The 24,412-nt window shown below is 45.1% G+C and overlaps 1 protein-coding gene across 2 annotated transcripts; it reads right to left on the bottom strand.

Annotated features, from left to right (window-relative positions):
• Positions 1–1,696: 1,696 nt before the first annotated feature.
• On the bottom strand, positions 1,697–23,964 carry NCAPH (non-SMC condensin I complex subunit H). 2 transcript variants are annotated; one of them, XM_081200950.1, is made up of 19 exons: positions 23,857–23,964; positions 21,481–21,718; positions 21,252–21,345; positions 20,769–20,861; positions 19,140–19,278; positions 17,018–17,139; positions 15,149–15,338; positions 14,361–14,452; positions 13,001–13,206; positions 11,925–12,073; positions 11,437–11,543; positions 9,544–9,666; positions 8,999–9,106; positions 5,601–5,780; positions 4,472–4,588; positions 3,647–3,732; positions 2,577–2,652; positions 2,258–2,372; positions 1,697–2,205 (listed from the first exon to the last, which is right to left on the bottom strand). In XM_081200950.1, exons 2-18 carry the CDS (start codon positions 21,711–21,713, stop codon positions 2,313–2,315), a joined length of 2,175 nt encoding a protein of 724 aa, XP_081057076.1. In that variant the 5' UTR covers positions 21,714–21,718; positions 23,857–23,964; the 3' UTR covers positions 1,697–2,205; positions 2,258–2,312. The 2 variants fall into 2 exon arrangements, with proteins under 2 accessions (XP_081057076.1, XP_081057075.1); XM_081200949.1 differs by lacking the exon at positions 23,857–23,964 and adding an exon at positions 23,209–23,354.
• Between the last annotated feature and the right edge of the window lie 448 nt (positions 23,965–24,412).

The following is a 24,412-nucleotide window of genomic DNA, read 5'->3' as shown; positions in this document are numbered from 1 at the left end:
CCACTGGGCCCATCACCTCCTGGCAAATAGAAGGGGAAGAAATGGAGGCAGTGAGAGATTTTACTTTCTTGGGCTCCATGATCACTGCAGATGGTGACAGCAGCCACGAAATTAAAAGACGCCTGCTTCTTGGGAGAAAAGCAATGACAAACCTAGACAGCATTTTAAAAAGTAGAGACATCACCTTGCTAACAAAGGTCCGTATAGTAAAAGCTATTGTTTTCCCAGTAGTGATGTATGGAAGTGAAAGCTGGACCATAAAGAAGGCTGATCGCCAAAGAATTGATGCTTTTGAATTATGGTGCTGGAGGAGACTCTTGAGAGTCCCATGGACTGCAAGATCAAACCTCTCCATTCTGAAGGAAATCAGCCCTGAGTGCTCACTGGAAGGACAGATCGTGAGCTGAGGCTCCAATACTTTGGCCACTTCATGAGAAGACTCCCTGGAAAAGACCGTGATGTTGGGAAAGATGGAGGGCACAAGGAGAAGGGGATGACAGAGGACGAGATGGTTGGATGGTGTTCTTGAAGCTACCAGCATGAGTTTGATCAAACTGCGGGAGGCAGTGGAAGACAGGAGTGCCTGGCATGCTCTGGTCCAGGGGGTCACGAAGAGTCGGACACGACTAAACAACAACAACAAACAGAACTGGAGGCCCCTCGACTGTCCTCAGGTCCAGTACTGGACCACTTCGATTGGATACTCCCTGCCAATGTAGATTCCGAGCTGGAAGGGCCACCACTTGCCCCCTTCCCGTCCTGGCTGATTAGAGCGTGTCCAGACGAGGTGCGGGTCTCCCTGGGTGAGATCATCAATCAGTCCCTTGGCATAGGGACTTTCCCAAGGGGGTTGAAGAAAGCAGTGGTGCGTCTGCTCTTAAAGGAAACATCTCTAAATCCTTTACATCTATCCACTTACCGCCCGGTTTCGAATCTTCTGTACCTGGGTAAAGTAATTGAGAGAGCGGTTGCTGAACAGCTTGGCAGGTTTTTCGATGAAACATTGGCTCTGGATCCATTTCAGTCCGGCTTTCGCCCTGGTTACGAGACTGAGACGGCTTTGGTCACCCTAACAGAAGATCTCTGTAGACAGCTGGATTGAGGCGGGTCAGGACTGCTGATTCTTTTAGATTTGTCAGGAGCCTTCGATATGGCCGATCATGAACTTTTGGACCACCTTGCCAACGTGGGGATTCAGGGCACAGTCCGACAATGGCTGCACTCCTTTATCTCAGGTTGGGGACAGAGGGCGGCACTAGGGAAGTTGCTGCCGCAGCACTCCTTGGTATGTGGAGTCCCGCAGGGCGCAATCCTTTCCCCGATGCTTTTCAATATCTTTATGTGCCCCTTTGCCCAGATTGTCCAGAGTTTGGGGCTGGGTTGTCATCAATATGCTGATGACACCCAGCTTTATCTGTTGATGGACGGCTGCCCTGACTCAGCTCTGGACCCACTGACCAGTTTTTATTTATGGGCTACTATTAAAATGAGGCTGCATTTTAAATTGTATTTTAACCCGTATTTTAATAAACTGGTTTTTTGTTTGTCTGTCTGTCCACCCTACCTTTATGTTTTATCGTAATTTTATTGGTGTCAGCCGCCCTGGTATAAATAAAATTTTATTATTGTTGTTGTTGTTATGAAAAAGATTTTAAAAACGAGTTAGAAGAAAATACAAATTAACAACAAACATCAATAGACCATTGTGGAGAATGTACTTTTACTTTCCTGCATAGGCCTGGTGCTATTTAGTCCAGATACTCGCGTTAGCCTGTTCACCAGTTACACAGTTTTCTTACACACAAATAAAATTCCAAAATGATGTGGAGGGTCACATTGTTTATTACTTACAAAAAACACAAATTTGTACAAAGATATCAGTACATTCATATTCAATGATAAAGGAGGTTATAAGAAGAGAGCAAAAAGACATACAGGAGAGTTTTTATATGTACAGGAATTAAATACTCATGTTAAAATAAAGCAAACTGAATACATCTAGCAATTCTTAGCTGTGATCACAATCAGACAGTGGGAGAGGGAAGTTGCAGAATTCAGAAGAGAATTAAAACACTAATGGCACTCTTTTCCTGACTTCCCATAGTTTCAAGTCTTGGAATCACAAACTGTTTAATCAAGAACATGTACTGATGCTGCTTTTGGCCTCCTCAGTCTATGAGGATCGTGTGTGTGTGTGTGTGTGTGTGTGTGTGTGAGAGAGAGAGAGAGAGAGAGAGAGAGAGAGAGAGAGAGAGAGATAAATTCCATCCTAGGTTGTCCAAGATTTTCTTATTCTGCCCCGGTGGCACACATTAATCTCCTTGCAGCACTAAGACTTCAGACAAGTCTTCCACACCTTCTAGCTTCAGGTTCTGGAGACAAAGGGGAAACAGGGATCAAAATACTTATCAAGCTTTGAAATGTCCACATATGCAGCAAGCGCGGAAAAGAAGCTATCATGGACTTGTTTGCCAAGGCCACAACGTGTATCACTGCATTGCCTGCGTGGGCCAGAAAGAGCCCCTTCTCTACAACCTGTCCTTGATGTTATCCAAGTTCCTGCCTTTATCACGTACCTTTTCATTCGCCAGATGCAGGAGGCAAGCAAATGCCAGTGGTGCAGACAAGTTCTTTGCCATCGTGGAAGGCAGTCTGTGAAAGACAAAAATCAAGCTGAGAAGTAGATCAAATACTTTGGGCATGATCACATTAAGCCACAAACCATGGACTACCATTGAACAAGCATTACATGCTGCTAAATAACACTCCCTGCTTTCCCCTCTTTGTCAGGCCAGCAGCAACAAACCATGAGCCTTGGCGAAGCATGACATGTAAACTGATGCTCAGGTTGTGGCCTGAGGATCAAAATAGGAACAAAATAGGAGCACATCCAAAACATTTACAGTAAACCATGCTTTATGACTTATAGGGTTGAGTGAATGTGGGTTTTGTTAGTAAGAGCTCACATCTTGCATTGCACAAACTCACTTTCCCCCTACTAAACCGATCTGGCAGCTATTTGTTCAGAAACCTACCAAACCTGTTTGACCAGTAGCATCAGTGGAGCAAAAGAAATGTGTGCACCCCTGGAAACAGAAGCTTGGCACCCAGACAAGCTTGCCACTTTTGTTCTCTTCTAGGGATACAACTGGTAAACATGCATACTATTAAGAGTACTTTGCACTTCTAGTGTTCCAGTGGAAGGCTAGGTCAGTACTAGTTATGACTTGACTACCTTAGCAGGTTGTCAGCAAGACAGCTACTCACAGCTGGGTTATTTTGCAATGGGATAAAACAGGAAGACCTGCTGCATCCCAGTCTATGCCTTCTTTTGAAGTCATCCTCTCAGCTACACAGCAAGAATGTACAGCATGGTTCTAAAAAGATTTTAAATTCTACAACCAACATTCCACTTGCAGAGCACAATCATGTCAGTGACTCAAGGTTGATTTTTATTTTATTTTATTTTTGCAAACAGGAAAATTTGATGACTAATTGAAGAAACTTGGGAGCCAATGCCAACATATGAAGCACACTTTAAATGGACCCCTGTGGTGGTTGGCTCCAATGCTTCAGCCAAAGGATTGGGGTGTAAATGTGTCTCTTTTCCTGGAATCCTAGTCAAAGTCCTGGTGACCTGAAGTACCTGTGACACAGATCCTTGATAACGCTGCTGAAGACCTTCTGACCAGATACGACTGAAGAGTTAGCATCTTTCTCCATGACTTCATTCTGTGTAAGTAAGTTTGAAATCTTAAAAGGTCACCTAGTAAACAAACTGAAAGCCTGTGAAGCAGATCCTGTCATGTTTTAAACTTCTGTACCATGTGTCCAGTGCTTTTAATATTACCTACCTCAGAAGGTTGTTGGAAGGATTACAACTTGAACACCTGCAAGTACTATATAAATATTAAGTATTATATTACTGCTATGACAGATTCTCTGCCTAAAATCAGGGTGTGTGCCAACTGAAGGAAAATGCAAAGGCAGAAAGCAGCATTAAATGAAATTCAGCCATAGGTGTGCAATCCGGGGTGTACTGCTGTTACATACAATTCAGAATTCAGCTTTATGAGAATTTTGGCTTTGTTAAACAGCAAGTCTCTAATCCTTATGTTTACAAAGACATGCCTGAGCCAGAACTAGGGGGTGGGAGGAGGGGTGAGTAAGATTTCTAGTACCCTGCATAGCACTGTGGTCCTCCCTGTGATTAGCGAAGTCAATTAGATATTTTTTAAATAGATTACAGAATTCAGCCTTTAAGTCCAGAGTGCACACAGCCCTGAATTCCAGTTTTCTGCTGGTATTGCTGAACCAAGGAAGCAAATGGCTCCAGGTGACATTAAGAGTGCCACCAAAGCTGGTTGAGATAAAAGCAGAATGAGAGCCTGTCTGTCTGGGATGGTGAATGGACCAAGGCATCACTGGGTAAGGACAGCAGAGGCATTCTGGGTTTCCTGGGGCTGCATACCTCTTGCTCAGTTTGATTTGTCTGGGCATCAGTCAGGAGCAGCCACATGCCCTGCTTTAGCCTCTTCATGTCCATCTTTTTGGCAGTCTTTGCATACTGAATATCAATCTTGTTCACCTAGAAGAGCAGAGAAAGGGAAACAGAGGTAGCCAAAGACCATCCAGTTAGAAGGCATCAGTAAACAGAAAGACAAATCTTCAACCCTGCCCCTTATGGCATCAAGACACAAGCTACTCCCTATGCCCTTGGGCTTGCTATTTAAACTAAATAAACCCAAGAGTTCAATAAGAAAAAGCACAGAAGCAGAGGAAGCAAGTGACCGTCATTTTTATTTTGAATAAACACGTAGATCTTCTTGGCACCAAAAATACCAACTACCACTTAGCCCAGCCAGTAGGCGAAAGAACTAAATTTCCATCCTCCTAGCTTCACCAGGAATTGGCAAGCATATACCCCCACCCCCACCATAACACAAGGACTCTGAACTGTGCAGAAGACAGATCCATCTAGGCACAAGACTACCTTACATGCCAGGGGTGGGGAGGGCCACACTCAATCCAAAGGGCCACACTCCCTTCCAGAGGCCAAATGTGGTGGGAGGCGTAGGCAGAGTAAAAGATGGTGGAGCAAGTTTTATCTTTGGGCAGTAGCCTAATTTCTAAACAACCATCCACCCTCCCACCCTCTTTCCTCCAACCAGGCAGACAAGAAGCATTATCAGAGGTCAAGGACACATTCCAGGCGGGCAAAGACAACCAAGGTGGGTGTAAAGCAAGCCCTGCGAGGGCTGTGGCGTGGGAAGAGTCCTGAGGGCCAGCTAGACCCCTGGAGGGCTGCAGCCAGGTCCCAAGCATGAGGCTCCCCAGCCCTGCCTTATGCAATGGGTGGCAGGGAAAGAGAGCTGCCTCGGCCTACACAGCAAGTCTGACAAAAGCCTGGAGCAGAAGAATGGAACTGTAGCATAGCATGAGCCACAGACAGACACCCGGCTTCCAGTGCCACCTACAATATCCCTACAGGTGAAATGTGTGCCACACCTTCAGCTCAGCCCCCCTGGTAGCGCACAACAGACATAAGCCTTAAAGAAAGGAGCTGCTTTGCAGGCCATGCATCCGACACCAGAACTTGCCTTCTGTGGCTCAGCCACCAGGTTCAATTCCCCATAGGTGGTGATGTTGTTCCCACTGATGCCTCCATTGAGCTCTCTCTCCTGGCCTGCCTCTCCTGCAGGATAGGCTGTCATTTCAAACATCCCATTCTGGCCCATGAAGTCCACAGGAACGTCATCGTCATCATCACTGTCACCACCCTGAGTAGAAAAAAAGGACAGGGAGGGAAGCCAAACAGGGTCAGAGTTAAGCTGGAGAGCCAGGAAACACGCAACGCCCCTCACCCACACATTCAAACAATGTTCCCTCTCTCCCCAACTTTTTCTGCAGAGTTGCTCCAACTTTTTGAACTCAGATTCCCCACCCCTCTCTAAAACTAAGCTATCTTCAAGGATTTCATCTTTATGCTAAGGCATAAAAGGAACTCTTGTATCAAGCCAAGTGGATATTGAGGATATGAAAGCTTTTGGAATGCAGGAAGATTTCCAAACGCCTTCAGACGCTGGAGAGTTAGATGTACTATAAGAAAAAGGTCCCATAAGATCTCCTGTATCCTCCTCCACCAGAGACAATGCATCAGCTACAAGGCAGCAATAACTGTAAACTAGAGATAAAACTACATAAAAGGGATGTTTTTGCTGCCTCAAGATTTTAACCACTTGAGACATATTGGTTTGCAACTCCATAAGAGCTTTCTAAGGTTTCCCGTGGATGAACACAAATGAGGTCATCCATTCCACTTGCTAAAGACTCCACAGCCAGCTAATGGAATAATCCTCAAGCAAGCTTAACCACTGACATATTCTACTGAGCTCTTGCAAAGCCCTCCAGTGAGATCTGAATGAGGTCATCCAGGGGACTGCAGTGAGGAGTCATCAATATGTTGACAATGCTCAACTTTCTCTCTTTTACATCTCATCCAGGTGAAGTGGAGGTGGTTTTGGACTGGTGCCTGGAGGCACTAATGGACTGAATGACAGCTAATGAAGCTCAGTTCAAACAGGGCAGAGGTGCTGTTGGTGGGTGGTTCATCTGTTCAGGAGGATAGTGTTCAGCCTGTTGTGGAAAGGGTTGTACTCTGCCACAATAGTCAGGCACACAGATTGGGGGAGGTTTACAGCCCCATCATTGTCACTGGAGACTCAAGTGGATTCAGGGGGCAGAGTACTTTTAGACAATCCAGGCTCATAGGCTCTTCCAGACAGATAGCTTAGCCTCCATTACCCATGCTCTGATAATGTCAAGGTTGTGCTGCTGCTCTATGTGAGGCCAAGGATAGCTAAAAAGCTTCTGTTAACTTTCTAGCATCTGCACTCTGAGCTAACGGACACCAGAAGGTAGGATCTCTCCCGTTTTAGTCTAGTCCCAGCTTCACTGGCTTCCTGTTTGCTTCCAGGCTCAATTCAAATTGCTTTAATTCATGTTTTAAAGCCATGTCTTTGGAGCCAAGTATCTCTTGGAGCTTCCCGCCCCCCACCCCCGCTATGAGGCTTTTCTCAGTAGTAAGTGTACCCAGGAGACAGCCTTCGTAAATGGTGGTGCTGCACCTGTGAAATGCCCTCCCCAGGAAGGCACCCATTTTGCCTAGTACCCAAATTATAGCAAAGTGCCCATCACCACCCCAGGATTTCAGATATCTGAAGTTTTAAACTCTTAAGCTGGTGTTATGTTTTTTGTTGGCATTTTATCATGTGTTGTTCTTTTAGTCAGTTTTGTAAGTTGCCCAGGGAATACCGATTGGGGAATGAATTTCCCAAAATAAGTAGTCCACATAGCCAAATTTCATTAAGGCTGCAATCCTAACCCCACTTACCCAGGAGAAATCCCCAGTGAATCCCAAAGTACATTCTTCCAAGTAAAAATGGTTAGAATTGCACTGTAAGCCAAACTACGTATGACCATAACAATAATATCATCCAGATTTACTCATGTTTCTATTTCCCTCGTCTTCATCCATTGTTTCAGTGATGCTGTAAGTCTTCACATACAATATTATTGGTTATGCCATTCAGGTCACATACAGAATACAGTTACTAATTGTATTCTAGTAACATTTACTCAGAGTAGACCCAGTGAAATTAATAGACCCAATTCAGTTTAGCACAACCCCAAACATTTAAAGCAGAAGAGATGGTATTCAATTTCAATCCTAGTCCAACTCAGAGCAGACTCACTGAAGTTAATGACCATGACTAATTCCAGCCTGTTCATCTCCATGTGTCTACTCTGAGCTGGATTTTAAAATGTAAAGGTACCCCTGACCATTAGGTCCAGTCGCGGACGACTCTGGGGTTGCAACGCTCACCTTGCTCTATAGGTCGAGGGAGCCGGCGTTTGCCCGACAGCTTCTGGGTCATGTGGCCAGCATGACTAAGCCGCTTCTGGCGAACCAGAGCAGCGCATGGAAACGCGGTTTACCTTCCCGCCAGAGCCATACCTATTTATCTACTTGCACTTGACGTGCTTTCAAACTGCTAGGTGGGCAGGGGCTGGGAATGGACAACAGAAGCTCACCCCATCGCGGGGATTCGAACTGCCAACCTTCTGATCGGCAAGCCTTAGGCTCTGTGGTTTAGACCACAGCACCACCCGCGTCCCTTCAAGTTCGATTTAGTTAAATAAAATCTTATATCACTTTAATAGTTATGGCTTTTCCCAAAGAATACTGGGAACTGTAGTTTAAAGGTACCAGGAACTGTTAGAACACCCAAAGTCCCCTCAGGGAGCTACAATTCCCAAAGTTTCCTGGGAAAAGGGACTAATTGTTAAACCAATCTAGAAATTGTAGTTCTGTGAGGGGAACAGGGTCTGCTAATAACTCTCAGCACACTTAAGCTGCAGTCCCCAGGATTATTGGGGGAAGCCAAGGCTGTTCAAAGTAAGGTAATGACCACGGTTTCCAGGAATTTATTTTGTTTAAGACTTTTGTGAGTGAGCTGAGAGTTTGTTTGGACCCTGGGAGAGAATCCAGAGGCTGAGAGGGAGGGTGTGTCAGAAGGAAAATGAATTGATATTGGGAGGGGGGGTATGTAACTTTGTTTAATGTAACATTTTTCTGTAGCTATGTATTTTTTTAATATTTAAGTTGTCTGTTGTTGCTTCTTTTTTGCACACCTCTTAGAGAAGCTGCCTGTGCCATGGGTGCAAAATATTATTCCTCTTCTGAGATTCAGACAATGTGGGATTATTCCTTAGTCTAGTTAGGGTCCCTCGGTTGCTTGAACGCCTTTTGAGGTCCTTCAGATAATGTTGCACTGAGGCAGAACCGGCAAAAGCCACCAAGGTTGTTAACCAATAGGAAGGCTGCTAAACCTCTCTGCCCAGATTGGCAGCCAGCTTCTATAAGACTCACCAAAAACCTTCATATAAGAAAGGATGCAACCCACAGTAGAGTGTTTCTCTGATCTTTGCAGCTTACCTGCAATGCAGGACAGAAATTGGAGGTGTCATTGGGGTTGTTGTAATCATACTCTTCAACCTCACTGTCGTGACTGGACGAGTCACCCTGCAGTGGCACCTTCGACAGCTGCAGAAACCAAAGACTTGGGTGACTTAGGACATCAGTCACTAATGGGAAAGAACATTAAACCAAAGCTCACTCACTCCAGAAATTGCCTCAGCATGCCCTTCTGCCCAGAGCAGCTGACTGATAACCAAACCAAGCTGAAACTGCAGTACAGTGGTACCTCGGGTTACATACGCTTCAGGTTACATACGCTTCAACTTACAGACTCCGCTAACCCAGAAATAGTACCTCGAGTTAAGAACTTTGCTTCAGGATGAGAACAGAAATCGTGCAGCAGCAGCTCGGCAGCAGGAGGCCCCATTAGTGGTGCTTCAGGTTAAGAACAGTTTCAGGTTAAGAACGGACCTCCGGAACGAATTAAGTACGTAACCAGAGGTAGCACTGTAATGACATTGGGAGACAAGGCAGGAGTGTTGCATGGAATTGAGAAAGCTTACCCTATTGGCTGGCTTAAGGAAGAGGCGGGTGAGGTTGTCTGGATCATAGCGGAAGTCTGCAGGAAGAGTTTTGCTTTTCTTGTTTTGACTTTCAAGGGTTGACTTGGACAGAGTAGTAGCTGCCTGTTTGAGAACAGCAGAAGCCCACAGAAAAATCAAGCACTCCCATCCAAATATCACCTTTCTAAACCTGAAGTTTATACCTGGCACTGGAATCAAATCTGATTTGCATATACTTTCGTGTATCAATACACACTTCAGCACCTCCTGTAGTACCTTAGCACTGCAGTTTGGGAATCAATGGTATAGGGCAACACACCAATAGTCTGTGAGCTAAGAAGGCAAGAACAAATGTTGCAAAAGGTAGGAAAAGTAATCTGGAGATATTTCCTCAAAACTGCAGTCCCTGCATTGATTCAACTGGCTTGAATTTTAGACCTACTCCGATTATATAAAAAAAGAATGCATGATTATTATACACTTATCAAGTCAAGGCTGCTTATATGCTATGCTAAGAGTTCTTAATTTATAATGGAAATTTTCACACGCTGTCACCCAGAGCCACACTTTCCAAAACACTGGTTTAGAACCAAGACAGCTTCTTTGGATTTAGGTGGAAAGGAGAAATAAGAGCTGGGTGTCATCAGCACCGAACCCCAAAACTCTGGACAAACTTTCCCAGAGGTTTCACCTAAGTGTTAAATACTACAGAGGACAGAGTAGGATTCTCAGGGGCTCTACAGGCCAATGGCCAAGGTGTCAAACAGAAGTTCCCCAGCACCACCTTCTGGGTTCACCCCCTCCAGGAAGGAACAGAGTCACTGTAAAACAGTGCCAAGTTCCATCCCAGCAAGGTGGTCCAGAAGGATAGCATGGTTGATGGTACAAGAACCACCAAGAGGTCCAGAACTCCTCCGGTCCAGTTCCTGGCATAAAGCAGTCACCAAGGAGACCAAAGCAGTCTCTGTCCCATAACCAGGGCTGAAACCAAACTAAAATTGATCTAGATAATCAGTCTTTTCCAGAAACCCTTAGAGCTGAGAAGCCATCAGACACTTCAGTACCTTGCCCCCAAATGGTATTTTGGAGACTGGCCAATAATTATCCAGTACGGTGGGATTCAGGGAGGGCTTTTTCAACAGAGGTCTTATATCTGTCTCCTTTAGGTGTGCTGCCTTGTTGTAAGGAGGCACTGACCACTCCCTCCACCCTCCCAGCCAGTCCCCCACTGGCCCTTTTGATGAGTCAGGAAGGGCAAGAATCCAGAATACATGCAGTAGCTCTCACATTTTCAAGGATCCTTGTCTACATTCTCAGGCTGCATAAATTGAAAAGGATCTATTAACACTGGAGAAGCAGAGGCCAAAGTTACACCCACTGGACCTGTATAAACTATAGTGTCCAAGTCAGAACAGATTTGAGCAATTTAGTCAGCAAAGTGCTGAGCAACTTGTTCACAGAGATCTGTCAAGTGGTCTAAATTATGACATGGGCCTTTGTAAAAGACCCCTGACCACTTGAAACAGCTCCACTGAACAGTTCCTTGCTGATGCAATGGAGGCAGAGAGAGAAAAATACTTTTTCACTGCCTGCACTGCCACAGAGTAGGTCTTCAAAGAGGTTCTAGCCCGTGTTCTGTCAGACTCATTTAGAGTTTTCCACCAACATTGCTCTAGTTGCCGTCTCCTACTACTGACTGTCCTCCTCAACATGTTGTATTCAAAGGCTTGTCTTCTCTTAACATGGGACTTCTCCAAAGTTGTAATGGGTAACAGCAGTTGACAAGACCTATCCTTTATTGTATAAAATATTTTTAAAACTGTTTTTAAAGCTAATAATATCTTGTGTAACAACCACCCACATACACGCCCCTATCAAGAGTTAAAAACATACCCTTGTTTTGCAGAAGTAAGGCTCAAAATCAATCTCATCTTCAAAGTTTATCTCAAATACTTTTTTTGCAGCCTTTCTTTTGTTTGCTTTCTCAGGGTTGGCATCACCTGTGAAGAGTGAGTAGAAGCAACTGAGTGGAAGATGTTGCTGGATCTGCTACAGAAGGTTAACAAGAGTTTATTATTTGGTGCTGCTGCTTGTTTCAGAGTGCACTTCCTAAAATGTTGAATATCGCCTCAGTTGTCTTTCAGCAATCTCTACAACAAACCACCTCACCTTGGAACTCTCAAACCTAATTTGAGGGTCAGGATAAGCTTTGACAATGCTTTGCTTTGACTGAGTCAACATCTGAAGAGGCATGAACTGTGGATTTCATGTTCTGAGAAGACTTGCATTTCCAAATTCTACACAGGACCTATAAAGCTGTAGGTCAGTATGCAAGCAGAAAGCTAGGGAATGAACTCCCATGACTCCCTTCACAGCCTTACCTTTATGGTGAGGCTTGAACCGCCAGTGCTCTGGGCCTGCCCACATGGACATGGTTCGGGGGCTGAAGTAAGAATACTCGCTGGGCTTCAGGGACAAATGAAGCGACATGGACCTGACATCTCCTTCCCCCAGGGGAACCACTTCTTTTCTGGAAGAAGTACATACACACGCCTGATTATAAAAGTCACCAGTTTTATTCATTCTCACCAGGATTTTATTCTATTTGTAAAGCTTCCTCAAAGGTTGTTGTTTTTTAACTCTCCCCACCATTTTAATTATTTTTATGAATTGTTGCCTGTGAAGCATCCTGAAGTGATTTCACAATGAAGAAAAACATTCAGAGTAAAACATATAATACATAGTTTTATAAACCTTTGAAATCCACTCTTAACTGAACGTAAACAAGAAAACCATAGGCCAACACAATACAAACAAAACAGGCATTCCAGTTCAGCAGATAGATATATACAACAGAACAACACACACCCAATGTAAATCCCACATTATTCCTCTACAATAAGCTATAAAAGTGTTAAAATATAATAAGACAAAAGCAAATCCCACTCCCTGCCCCCCTCCCGTTTTTGGAACCTGGGTAATTTTCTTTGTTGCTAGAGTAAATCTGGCTATTTGGATGGTAATGAATACATCTTTGCCTGCAATCAATACATAGATCACAATGGGTCTGCCTGACAGAGATTGGAGGCTACAAGACTTGTGTGCTTATGGTGCTTGTATAAGGGACCACTTAGCAGGTAATGGGAGACATTCTCAACCTCACTGGATGAGTTGAGATTTCTGGCACGTTCCATCCAGTAAAGCAGAGGGCGTATACTGGAGGCATAAGGCTGGAAATTATTTTCTTGAAGGAGCAGTGGTATGGATTATAAAACAATTCTCCAAAACTTCAAATCCAATTCTAATACTCAAGGGGATTTAGAAGGCTTGTTGAAAGAAAAAGATCTTCAACAGGTGCTAAAACACAATAGTGACCATGTCTATTTGATGGGAGTTCCAGAGGGTAGGCACCACCACACGAAAGGCCTGATTCCTACACAAACCTTCCTCAACATACCTCAACATTCCAGGTGTTTGTCTACATAACTCCAACTTTTCGGAGAACTCGCTACGGTCCTTCTCAACCGTCTCGGCCGGGATGTCAGCATCAAAATCATTCTCTACTGGGTCCTCAGAATAGTCTCCAGGGTCACTATTGATCTCTGCATTGATGTCAAATACCTGGTCACTCTTCTTAAATTTATCCAACAAAGCAGCCACTGACTGAAAAGAAAAAAAAATGTAAAAGGAAAATCCTTTTGGAGGCAGAGAGAAGACTGACAACAGAATTAGTGCATAATTTGTGTGACTTCAGAGAAAGGGGGGAATATATGAATAGCTGCTAAAATGTATACAAGAACAAAATGCATTTTAATCCCACAAACAAGAATAGGCAACAAAAATAAGATTACTAAAATACAACATACCGCATTTTTCGCCCTATAGGACGCACCGGCCCATAGGACGCACCTAGATTTTTTTTGGGGGGGGGATTATTTCCACCACCACCCCAGGCGCGGGGCTGGGGAGGGGGAAGCCCGAGCTTCCCCCTACCCCAGCTCCCAGAACGGGTCCTAGAGCGCAGCTTCGGCATCGCCCTGGCTCCCTTCTGGGGGCTGGGGTGGGGGGGAAGCTTGGGCTTCCCCCACCCCCCGCTCCGCAAGCACCGGCGTCGCTCTGGCAGCTTGCCGGGCTGGGGGGATAGCTTCCTGAAGCCTGGAGAGCGAGAGGGGTCGGTGCACACCGACCCCTCTTGCTCTCCAGGCTTCAGCGAAAGCCTGCATTCATCCCATAGGACGCACACACATTTCCCCTTCATTTTTGGAGGGGGGAAAGTGCGTCCTATAGGGCGAAAAATACGGTACATCTCATCCACCCAAAATGATGCCTATACATCAATCTGATGTGACAATAAGTAGAAACAAAAGTCGCTTCAGCCTCCAAAAGATCTTCCTCAGTGGCCAAGGAATTTGTCACAATTTGACACAAAAGTTACTTGACCTATATAGATATGTAGGCCAGCTATATAGATAAGGTAAATGACTAATAAAGCTACCATGCCCACATGGCGAACATGAAGATATGAAGAACATTTTAAAATATGGTGCTTTTATACTAAGCACCCAAACATATATGTTTTTAGGGTGCCCTCTAAATATCAGATCCCAGGTGTCACCTATTCAGCGTAATAGTAATGTGCAACTGTGAGGCTATAGGCACCTCTGCCTGCAAGATCAAGTGGTTGGCAATGAAGCTTCAGAAACATTTTTTTTAAAAAAACACAACCACCATGAAATGCAGGCAATTATGGGCTAGAAACTGAAATAGCTTTGTGTGACCAGTTCACTTAATTCACTGTAACAGCCAGCTTGACATACCTCATTATGGGTTTCACTGTCCCACTGGGTAAATAAGAAGCCAGCCAAAGAAGGGCAGATGGGGCGCTTTTCAGCACACTGCAGAAGGATGGCTAGAAAGGAAGACAAGAAGAGAGGAGTTGGAGATTCCAAGCCATAACTGCCCCCCCCCCTTATGCTACCATGCTCCCCCACAGATGACAACTCTGGACGAAAAGAACTCATGAGTGATCTTGATAGGGCTCTAATCCTTGCACTACTAATAGTAATTTATATCTTTGATCACTGGTAACTTGGCTGAGGCCCTGGTGTCAGGGGGCTTGGTACCATGTCTCCCCAACCCTCCACTCCTTCAGTTTCTACTCCCTGCAGACTTCAAGGACACAGGCACCTGCCATATCCAAAGCTGCTCCTTCTTTGATACTTGCAAAGAGATGGACAAAAGAGAGCCTTCTGTTGAGGGTAAACTCATTTTTGGAGCTTGTCACATAGTATCTCTTCTCCAGGGCATTAAGTGAAGCAAACATTCCCCACTCCCTATCAAATCAAAGTAGAAAGAAGAGGTGGCATCAAGCCTCCTTTTGCCCTGCAGGCATCTCTTTCTTTATAAAGCTTAGCTCCTGTGAACACTCAGACTGGCTCTGCCTCCAGAGGCAAAGCAGCATGACTCCTCTATCACTGCAAAGTGGAAAGGTCTCCATATATGTGTGACCCCACCTATCCTATCCTGGCTTGGTTCTCAGCCTACTCAAAATGAAACATTACTGCACCTAGAAGAAGATGGAGAGTTAGCAACTGTTAGCACCTACACTTTAAGCCTGTCACTTTCACATGAGAAGATGTCGGCAGCTCGGCAGTCGTAGAAGAAGGCAGGGGGATGACCATGGAATCAAACAGAACTTCACTGAGAAAGTTGTGTACATGAAGCATAGTGAGGAAAACACCAGCCGTACTGCACTCATCAAAGGAGGCTGCTGTTCTCTGGAACATGGGATCAACCTGGTTGGGTGGGGGGAAACAACAGGAGCTCAGGTTCAAATATCAAGTTCAATAAAATTTTGCAGATGCTGCTTAACGTTCACTGTTTGGACCAGTAGAAAAGGCTCCAGGCTCTGTCCCCAAACATGTTCCCAGGAGTATGTCGTGTAAAGCTAAACACATCAAGGGAAGGAAACAGAAGCCACCAAATGTTCCCTTCTCACTTCTCACCCCTCTTCCACCCACCACAGCAAAAAGGCACATGGTTTTACTCATAAGATATTTTTACATCAAGCCTCTTCAGTGATTAAGCAATACAACTGACTGCCTAAGTGATCAAAAACATATATCGCAATATGCAGCAACACATTTTGAAATATTATAGGAAGTGCAAGAACCTACCATTATAGACAAAAAGGTCCTATGCTTTACTAGGTCTTCAAATATTTTATCTTCCTAGTACAACAAAGGACAAACAAAGGCATCCTTTGCTGAGCCCTAAAAATTAAGATTTGCCTCCATTAATTAAAAATGGACTCAACTGATTTCTCACCTTAACTATAGATTTCTCATCTATAGCTTCAATTGGTAATTAATAAATAATAATAATAATAATTTGGTACAAGGAGAAGGGGATGACAGAGGACAAGATGGTTGGATAGTGTCTTCGAAGCTACAAACATGAGTCTGACCAAACTGCAGGAGGCAGTGGAAGACAGAAGTGCCTGGCGTGCTCTGGTCCATGCGGTCACGAAGAGTCGGACACGACTAAACAACAACAACACTTGCCCTTCATCCTCAGGTCTTAGGGCAGTTTACAACAATTTACAAAGCATACAACCACATTCATAGGAGCTAACTCCTAGGAGTTGAGCAGTCTTCACCCCCCCATAAAGTTGATGGGCATTGTGATTCAAATGGTGTCCATCCACCAAGTAATGTGATCCATTATACAGGGCAGGGTTTCCTCCCCCCCCCCAAATATTTTATTCAAGTTGGCACCGCTGACCATGTTATGCTAGCCTTCACATCCCATGTAGAAAATGGTCTGAGGTCACCTTAGGATCACAGGCTGCATGGGAACACATAAAGCTCTATATGCTTTTCACACTAGCTGGAACCTAATGGTGCAGGATTCCAGCTCCTGTGGAAAGTCTATGCGCTTAGATATCCACAGATAGGCTTTCCCCTGCCTACATCCAGACTTCATGCATGGACATTGGCCCCACAGCTCCTTTCTGTGTGTCAAGGGAGCTTAAGCTACTGGTCCTTGATACCAACCCAGTTCCACCCTGTGGACTGTGAACTTGCTCTGCCCATGGGCAAGAAAGCACTAACTTCTCACTCTGTCAGATACTCTACACATTGTGTGCAGCTGTATGCCAGACCTAGAACAGTGGAACAACATTTCACTCCCTAAAGGGGCGAAAATCCCTGCATTGAGGGGTTGGACTAGATGACCCTAGGGGCCCCTTCCAACTCTACAGTTCTATGATTCTATGAAAAGGATGGATCCCAACAGGAACACAAGATAGTTGTAATGAACTGACCAACAAAGATGAACATGCTGTTCCTCCACCACCCAGATTTCTGCTCTAATGTCTCCAACTATTCTCCCAGCAGATGCTGTAGGCAGATAGTCAACCAACTACTTTAGGAAGGGGGTTTTAAGAAATGTACTTCGGAGCAGGTTCTCTCACCTCACACCTATGATCTTCATCGGAGATATTAATGTTATTCAGATTCCGTTCAATAGTTTTGTACTGGTGCTTCCTCTTGCTCAGACGTGTTTTGGAACTCTCAGAATCCACAACCCCTCCACCTACAAGAATGGTCACAACTCAAGGTAATCATCATCATCATCATCCAGGTGCAAGTACTTTCCAGTGCTACTCAGTTACAAAATCCAACTGTTCTGCTATCTTGCATCATTTACAGGTAAGAAAGAAACAATCTCTCCTGTTCCTTTACACAAATGGATCTTCCCATCTCCTCAATTATGCTTTGACTATCTCAAAAAAAAATTGCAAGTCACTTTCATGAAGTGAGATTTATACTTTTACCTACTGACAAATGCAGGGAAGAGAACATAAGTATGAAAAGTAAGTTGAGCTGCTTGCAAATACAAAGTCTTTGGTGGGTTGGATGTTATTCAACCTCCCATTCAAAATAAAACAAAAAACCAGAGGTGATGTATTGGAAACACAAGGCTGTGAAGGCTTTCCCAGAAAGGAGACACCATAAGAAGAAGAGTTTGGGTTTGATATCCCACCTTTCACTCCCTTTAAGGAGTCTCAAAGCGGCTAACATTCTCCTTTCCCTTCCTCCCCCACAACAAACACCCTGTGAGGTGAGTGGGGCTGAGAGACTTCAGAGAAGTGTGACTAGTCCAAGGTCACCCAGCAGCTGCATGTGGAGGAGCGGAGACGCGAACCCGGTTCCCCAGATTACGAGTCTACCACTCTTAACCACTACACCACACTGGCTTGTATAAGGGATACAAATTAATTATCCAGGGTGAATGTCAGTTTATATGGTGGATACCAATAAAAAGACAACATTTGTGTGGTTGAAGACAAATCCCACTCGTTTAAAAACAAAAACTAGAGATACTGAGAAAATGATCTGGGACTGTGTGTCTCACAAATAGTGATGTGGATCTGGGAAATTTTAAATTGAAAATTTCTCAGAGAATATTCTATTTTCAGCTTCCATTGTAAAAGTTTCTGATGCCCTGGTGAGTAATCTAATTTAGCATGTTTATTTTACTTCTTTTTAGTAAAGCAGCAACAAAAAATGGTATGTTTTAGTCTCAACACAGCACAAGTATTAGACCTGATATCGTATTTTTCGCCCCATAGGACGCACTTTTCCCCTCCAAAAATGAAAGGGAAATGTGTGTGCGTCCTATGGGGCGAATGCAGGCTTTCGCTGAAGCCTGGAGAGCAAGAGGGGTCGGTGCGCACCGACCCCTCTCACTCTCCAGGCTTCAGGAAGCTATCCGCAAGCCTTGCGAGCCCGGCGGGAGTTCCCGCGGGCTCACAAGGCTTGCGGGCAGCAGCCTGCAGCCCCGGCGAGTGTTCCTGCCGGGCGCGCGAGGCTTGTGGCGGTAGCCTGTCGCCCGAAGCACGGGGAGCCCTCTGGAGGGCTCCCTGGGCTTCGGGCGAGTGTCCGCAAGCCTTGCGAGCCCAGCAGGAGGTCCCGCCGAGCGCACGAGGCTTGGGGTGGCAGCCTGCAGCCCGCGGAGCCCTCTGGAGGGTGCCCCATGCTTTGGGCAGGTGTGCGCAAGGCTTGGACCGGCAGCCACGGCGGGGGGGGGGAATAATTTTTTTATTCATTTCCCCCCCCAAAAAACGAGGTGCGTCCGATGGGCCGGTGCGCCCTATAGGACGAAAAATACGGTATATTTGAGGGAAGAAATTAAAGCACACTTAATGTGGTTTAACATTTTATTATGTATAATCTTTTACTGAAATATTTGTAAAAATCTAAAGACAGACAATAGTATGTACTGCCTTAATACTGTTTCAGGTAAACAGCATTAAGGCAGTACATATTATTCTTTGTCTTTAAACACTAAAAACTAGTAACAGATTTTAGTTACCCAAATAACTTCGCATACGTTGACTCATAATCATCTCAAATATATTAATTAGCACTTACAACTTCCAAGCTTGCCTTATCTTGTTTGACATCCATTCATAGGTACCAATGAAACAGATTTTTCCCCACCCCACATCACTGCCTACAGCTGTGCTATGGGCCTTCCCCACACGTGCTATTCCAAATCCCATGCTCAGCTCATTGTGATAAGCAACACACCTGTATCCTGACCATCCAAAGGCTCTGCAGAAGCAGAATGTTTTCCCAGCCCTCCAAGAACTCTGTAAACATCTGCATGGACAGCATCAACTTTAGCTGCATAGATCTTTGCACTGGCATCCAGGGTACCAGCTGCTACCTGTAAGGGGGAATGTTAAGAAAGAAGTTAAGAGAGTGGAACTAAGCTTTGAGTGGGCTACTATGAACCTACAGACTACTTGTCAACAAGATAAGAAAAAGCTTCCTTTTCTTTGCCTTGCTTCCCAGACTTCCTACCTCCTCCTACTCTGGGCTTCTGTCTCAGGCTGAAAAGGGTACGAAGACAAACTAAGGTTGATTAGATTGGCCCAACTGTCAGGAATAGTAGCCATTATTTAAGGATTTAGATTTGGTGGACAGAGTGCCTGAAGAACTATGGATGGAGGCTCGTAACATTATACAGGAGGCAGCAACTAAAACCATCCCAATGAAAAGGAAATGAAGAAAGCAAAGTGGCTGTCCAATGAGGCCTTACAAATAGTGGGGGAGAGAAGGCAAGCAAAATGCGAGGGAGATAGTGAAAGATACAGGAAATTGAATGCAGATTTCCAGAAAATAGCAAGGAGAGACAAGAAGGCCTTCTTAAACGAGCAGTGCAAAGAAATAGAGGGAAACAATAGAATGGGAAAAACCAGAGATCTGTTCAAGAAAATTGGAGATATGAAAGCACATTTCGTACAAAGATTTCCATAATAAAAGACAAAAGTTGAAAGGACCTAACAGAAGCAGAAGACATCAAGAAGAGGTGGCAAGAATACACAGAGGAACTATACCAGAAAGAAATGGATGCCTCGTATACCCCAGGTATTGTGATTGCTGACCTTGAGCCTGACATCCTGGAGAGTGAAGTCAAATGGGCCTTAGAAAGCACTGCTAATAACAAAGCCAGTGGAAGTGATGATATTCCAGCTGAACTATTTAAAATTTTAAAAGATGATGCTGTTAAGGTGCTACACTCAATATGCCAGCAAATTTGAAAAACTCAGGAGAAACTTCACAAGGAGAAGGGGACGACAGAGGAAGAGATGGTTGGACAGTGTTCTCGAAGCTACAAACATGAGTCTGACCAAACTGCGGGAGGCAGTGGAAGACAGGAGTGCCTGGCGAGCTCTGGTCCATGGGGTCACAAAGAGTTGGACACGACTAAACGACTAAACAACAACAACAAATTTAAATATACCCAACTATTCCTTTCCAGCCTGGTTGTTCCTCAGTCAAAACAATCTTCCCCCACAATGGCTTTTGGCATCCTGGAACTAGCCTTTCAAAGTCTGGCAAACCCAACCTGAATCCTCCATAAATGAATGTGTGGTACTGCTAGGTAGAATGTGGTGGCAGACAGTTTTCACTTTCTGCAGTAGATCAGTAAGCCAGCTCTTCCAGAGGGGGCATTTTTAAAATTTGCTGCATGGACCACACTAGGAAGAATAGCAGTATTTCAACGTATACATTCACACAAGCCAGTAGAAGCAGAGTGTAGGAAGAAACCCAGGACCCTCCAAAAGGTACCAGAAGTGGATACGCAGATCAAGCCCAACCTTTTCTGTGCGCATTCTCTGTCATAGGAAACACATCAGGAAGGCCTCTAACCTTAAAGTTGGTGGGTTCAGAGTCCTTTTGTTTGAGTATTTCTGTCATGTAGTCGATAAGGTGCAAACCAAATACATTCTTCGTGGTGATTTTCTGGAAGAGGGAACAGCAAGTTGACATTATTGACAGCTACATTCTTCATCCTGGAATCTACAGTAAACAATAATCTTAGAATCTGCAACAAGTTCATCTAAATCCTGTGCCAAGAAAGCTCTAATTCTACACTCCACTTGAATGATATGAAATTTATGAAAACTTGCTTTATTTGTATCATTAATTCTCCTTCTAGTTAACATGTATAAGTACAATAAGCTATGCAGGAGGAAAGATGGTCAGTATTCTGAAGGTATAAATCTAGATTCAGAAGCATTTTTACATTTATGTGAAATCATGGAATGCAAGCAGTTCTGCCTGTAGTAGCCAGAGCAGCTCTTGATAAGGGTGTGTCTTTGAAGTTAATGAACAGATGCTAGACTTACTTACATTTTCTGTTGAAAGTTTGATGCATGTGGAATAATGATCTGCAATTTGGGCATTTGACAATTGTGGAATTGCTGGCAATGATGTTTCTGCTTGCCTAAAACAAAGAAATAAGCAAAGCAGTCTAGTATAGCAATAAATATCTCTCTCTCTCTCTCTCTCTCTCTCTCTCTCACACACACACACACACACACACACACACAATATCAATGCTTGCGCAAACTACACTTACTTGTTGGACGGGGACTTTATAAACAGAGGGGACTCGGTGCTAAACTGCAAGTCAACCACTCTGGAGCGCCGACGCTGCTTCCTCTCTCGCTCATCATCATTCCCAGGGCAGTTTTCCAGCACAGGGGTGCCTGAGGCACTAAGAGGCTGCCGCCTAGTGCCAGGGGACACAAACACACTGTCGAAAGAGGCATTTCCTTTAGAGCCAGCAGACTGCGGCGTTGAGGCACTCATTGTTGCTAGGAGGGAAACAACAGCTAATGAGATCTATGATTCCTTGGTAACAACAGTTGCATTGGCTTCCAGTTCATTTCTTACCACAATTAAAAGTACTGGTTTAATGTCTTCCATGCCTCAGCACTCCTGCTCTATGCCCTCTTTGAGTGGTTTTGCCTGCCTAGAAATGTGTTTGTGTGCAAACCTCTGGATTTTATGTAGCTGGAGTGTAGCCTACTGCACAGGATATAGTCACATTGCTACACTCACTTTCCCCTCTCTGGACTCACCTACTTCTTGACTCCCACCTGTGCCCATCACTGGAAGGCTGCCCTTGAGAGAAAGGAGTCCTTGGGCTGAAATAGGTTCCCTAAAGTAACTCATTGGAGCCTATGATGTGGGCAAGAAAAGGGTTCTTTTTCACACTTTAGGGCCAGGATACCTGAAATAGCATCTTCTCCAGTATGAAACTTGGCTCACATACAGCTGTACTTTGGTTTTTTAACAGCTTAGTTCTCGAACGTTTTGGCTTCCAAACACCACAAACCCAGTGACTGTTCCGGTTTGCAAACTATTTTTGGAAGCTGAACGTCCGATGGGGCTTCAAACGTCTTGGAAGTTGAACTGACTTCTGCAATGGATTTGTTCAACTTCCAAGGTACGACTGAATTAGATTCAGGGAAAAGGGTCTTTTCCATGTTCTGCACTTGAGATATGGCTGGTAGGAATTCGGGGGGGGGGGGAAGGGTCCTTCCCTGGCTGCACCCAGGCTTAGAACTCCTTGCCTGGCACAGCCAATTTAGCCCCCTCCCCCTCAACTTTCCACCACTCTTCACTTTTTGCCTGCCAGGCAGTTGCAATGGTATCTATGTGGGAATTATTGTATCTTTATTTAGTTACTTTAGGTTTCTCTAGGCAAGATAAAGTGACTGACAAATTTAATACGTAAATAATGGAATTTGCCTTTTCTACTGCTGCTGCACACTGGCCAACGTCTTGGGGTCATGGTGGATAGCTCAATGGAAGGTCTCAGGCCTGGTCCATCACCTCCATTTCAGACCCTATGAGCATGTACATGAAATTAATTTTTTTGCTTCAACATGCAGCAGCTTGTGTTTGTTTATAATGAACTGCATTTCCCATTTTTACTGCCCTCAGCTTAGAGGTCCTTTCAGGAACTCTTTACAATCTCTCTTTGATTTAACCTCTCTGAACAATTTAGTGTCATCAGGAAACTTGGCCTCCTCACTGATCCCTCCAAGCTCTACATCATTTATGAAGTAAAAAAGCACAGGTCCCAGCAACAATCCTTGGGGATCTCCACTTTCTACATCCCTCTATTTGGAGAACAGCCTATGTCTTCCGACTATTTGCTTCCTGCCACTTAACCAATTCCTGATCCACCATAGGACCTCTCTTATTCTGTGACTGCCAAGATTTCTCAGCAGCCTTTGGTAAGGCACTTTGCCAAAAGCTTTTTCCAAAGCCCAAGTACACTCTTCCGACTGCTCACCTCTATCTATATGCTCCATCCATCAGCAGCAGGACTAACTGGGAGCTCCCAGTCGCCCCCCCCCCCAATTTTCCCTAGACAAAGGTGACCACAAGCTAGCCTCTCTCAAACTTGGGTCCCGGGCTGTTGGTGGACTACAATTCCCATCACTCCCAGGATCAGGGGTCACGGGTGATGGGAGTTGTAGCCCAGCAACGTTTGGGGACCCAGGTTTGAGAGAACAGCTTGGAAGCTGCCGAGGCCAGAGCATTAAATCACGGGCAGCAGCCACGATTCCGCCGGCGCGAGGCCCGTGCGCGTCCCCGCCAGGCGAAGGCGCAGCTCCGCGCCTCCATCAATCTCTTCTCCCGCCGCTCCGGCTCCCGCTCCAGGGCGACCCAATGAGCGGCCTTCGGGCGACGCTTGCGCCCGCCAATCAACGTCGCTCCTTTCAAAAGTCCTCCGTCGCGCACCTCTCCGCTCCCTATTGGCCAAGCCTGTCCAACGTCGGCCAATCAGCGACCAGCTTCTTACAGAGTCTCTTTCCCGCCCGCCGCCCCCTCCCCGCCCGCGAAGGCGCCTCCGAATGTGGGGCAAGGCTTGAGGCGGCCGCGGCCTGCTTTGCCTTACGGAGACCTTTTATTACCCGCTTCGCCGCCCTTAACTCACCTTCCCCCCGCCGCGCGGAGTCAGCCACCGACTCACACTTCCCAGCCGGCAACCATTTCCCCCTCGCAAGCGCCGCTTCTCCGCTTTTAATTTACCCGCGCCGACACAGTGCGCAGGCGCGGCGCGGCGTGACGTCAGCGCGCAGGGAATGGGCGGCGCGAGGCTAAGCGCGTACCACGTGTGAGGAGCGAGAGAGAACAGAGTTATGAAAAGGGCAGAGAGTCTATTCCTGGAATTTCCGAGTTTCATACGTACTTCTCTCAATTGTGATTTTAAAAATAGGACTGTTCTTAATACAGTAAATGCAGATTACAGTAGGTATTCCTTTTTTGATAAATGAAAGACATTGTAGATAATTAAAAATTGCAAAAGTGTAACAAACAGGTAGGCTGTATACGCATCAAATATTTAAATTTTCCCCAAAAATCATTTGAATTGTAGAGCACCCAAAAGCTACAATTTCCAGGATTATTAGGAGAAGTCACCAGCAAAAAATTCATATTAAAATGCATAGCACCAGTGGGAAAGGAACAAAAAAATTACTGGAACAGAATAC

The sequence above is a fragment of the Podarcis bocagei genome (assembly GCF_964188305.1).
Source record: "Podarcis bocagei genome assembly, chromosome: 7".
Lineage (NCBI taxonomy): Eukaryota > Metazoa > Chordata > Lepidosauria > Squamata > Lacertidae > Podarcis > Podarcis bocagei.
This window is presented reverse-complemented; position numbering and strand designations above follow the sequence as displayed.

What these genes read in the sequence shown, in the direction of transcription:
- NCAPH (XM_081200949.1), bottom strand. An exon ending in TCAAACTTTCAACAGAAAAT is followed by an intron (nt 20,862 to 21,251) that starts GTAAGTAAGTCT and finishes TCCCTCTTCCAG; the next exon opens with AAAATCACCACGAAGAATGT. An exon ending in ACAGTGAAACCCATAATGAG is followed by an intron (nt 13,207 to 14,360) that starts GTATGTCAAGCT and finishes TTTTCTTTTCAG; the next exon opens with TCAGTGGCTGCTTTGTTGGA.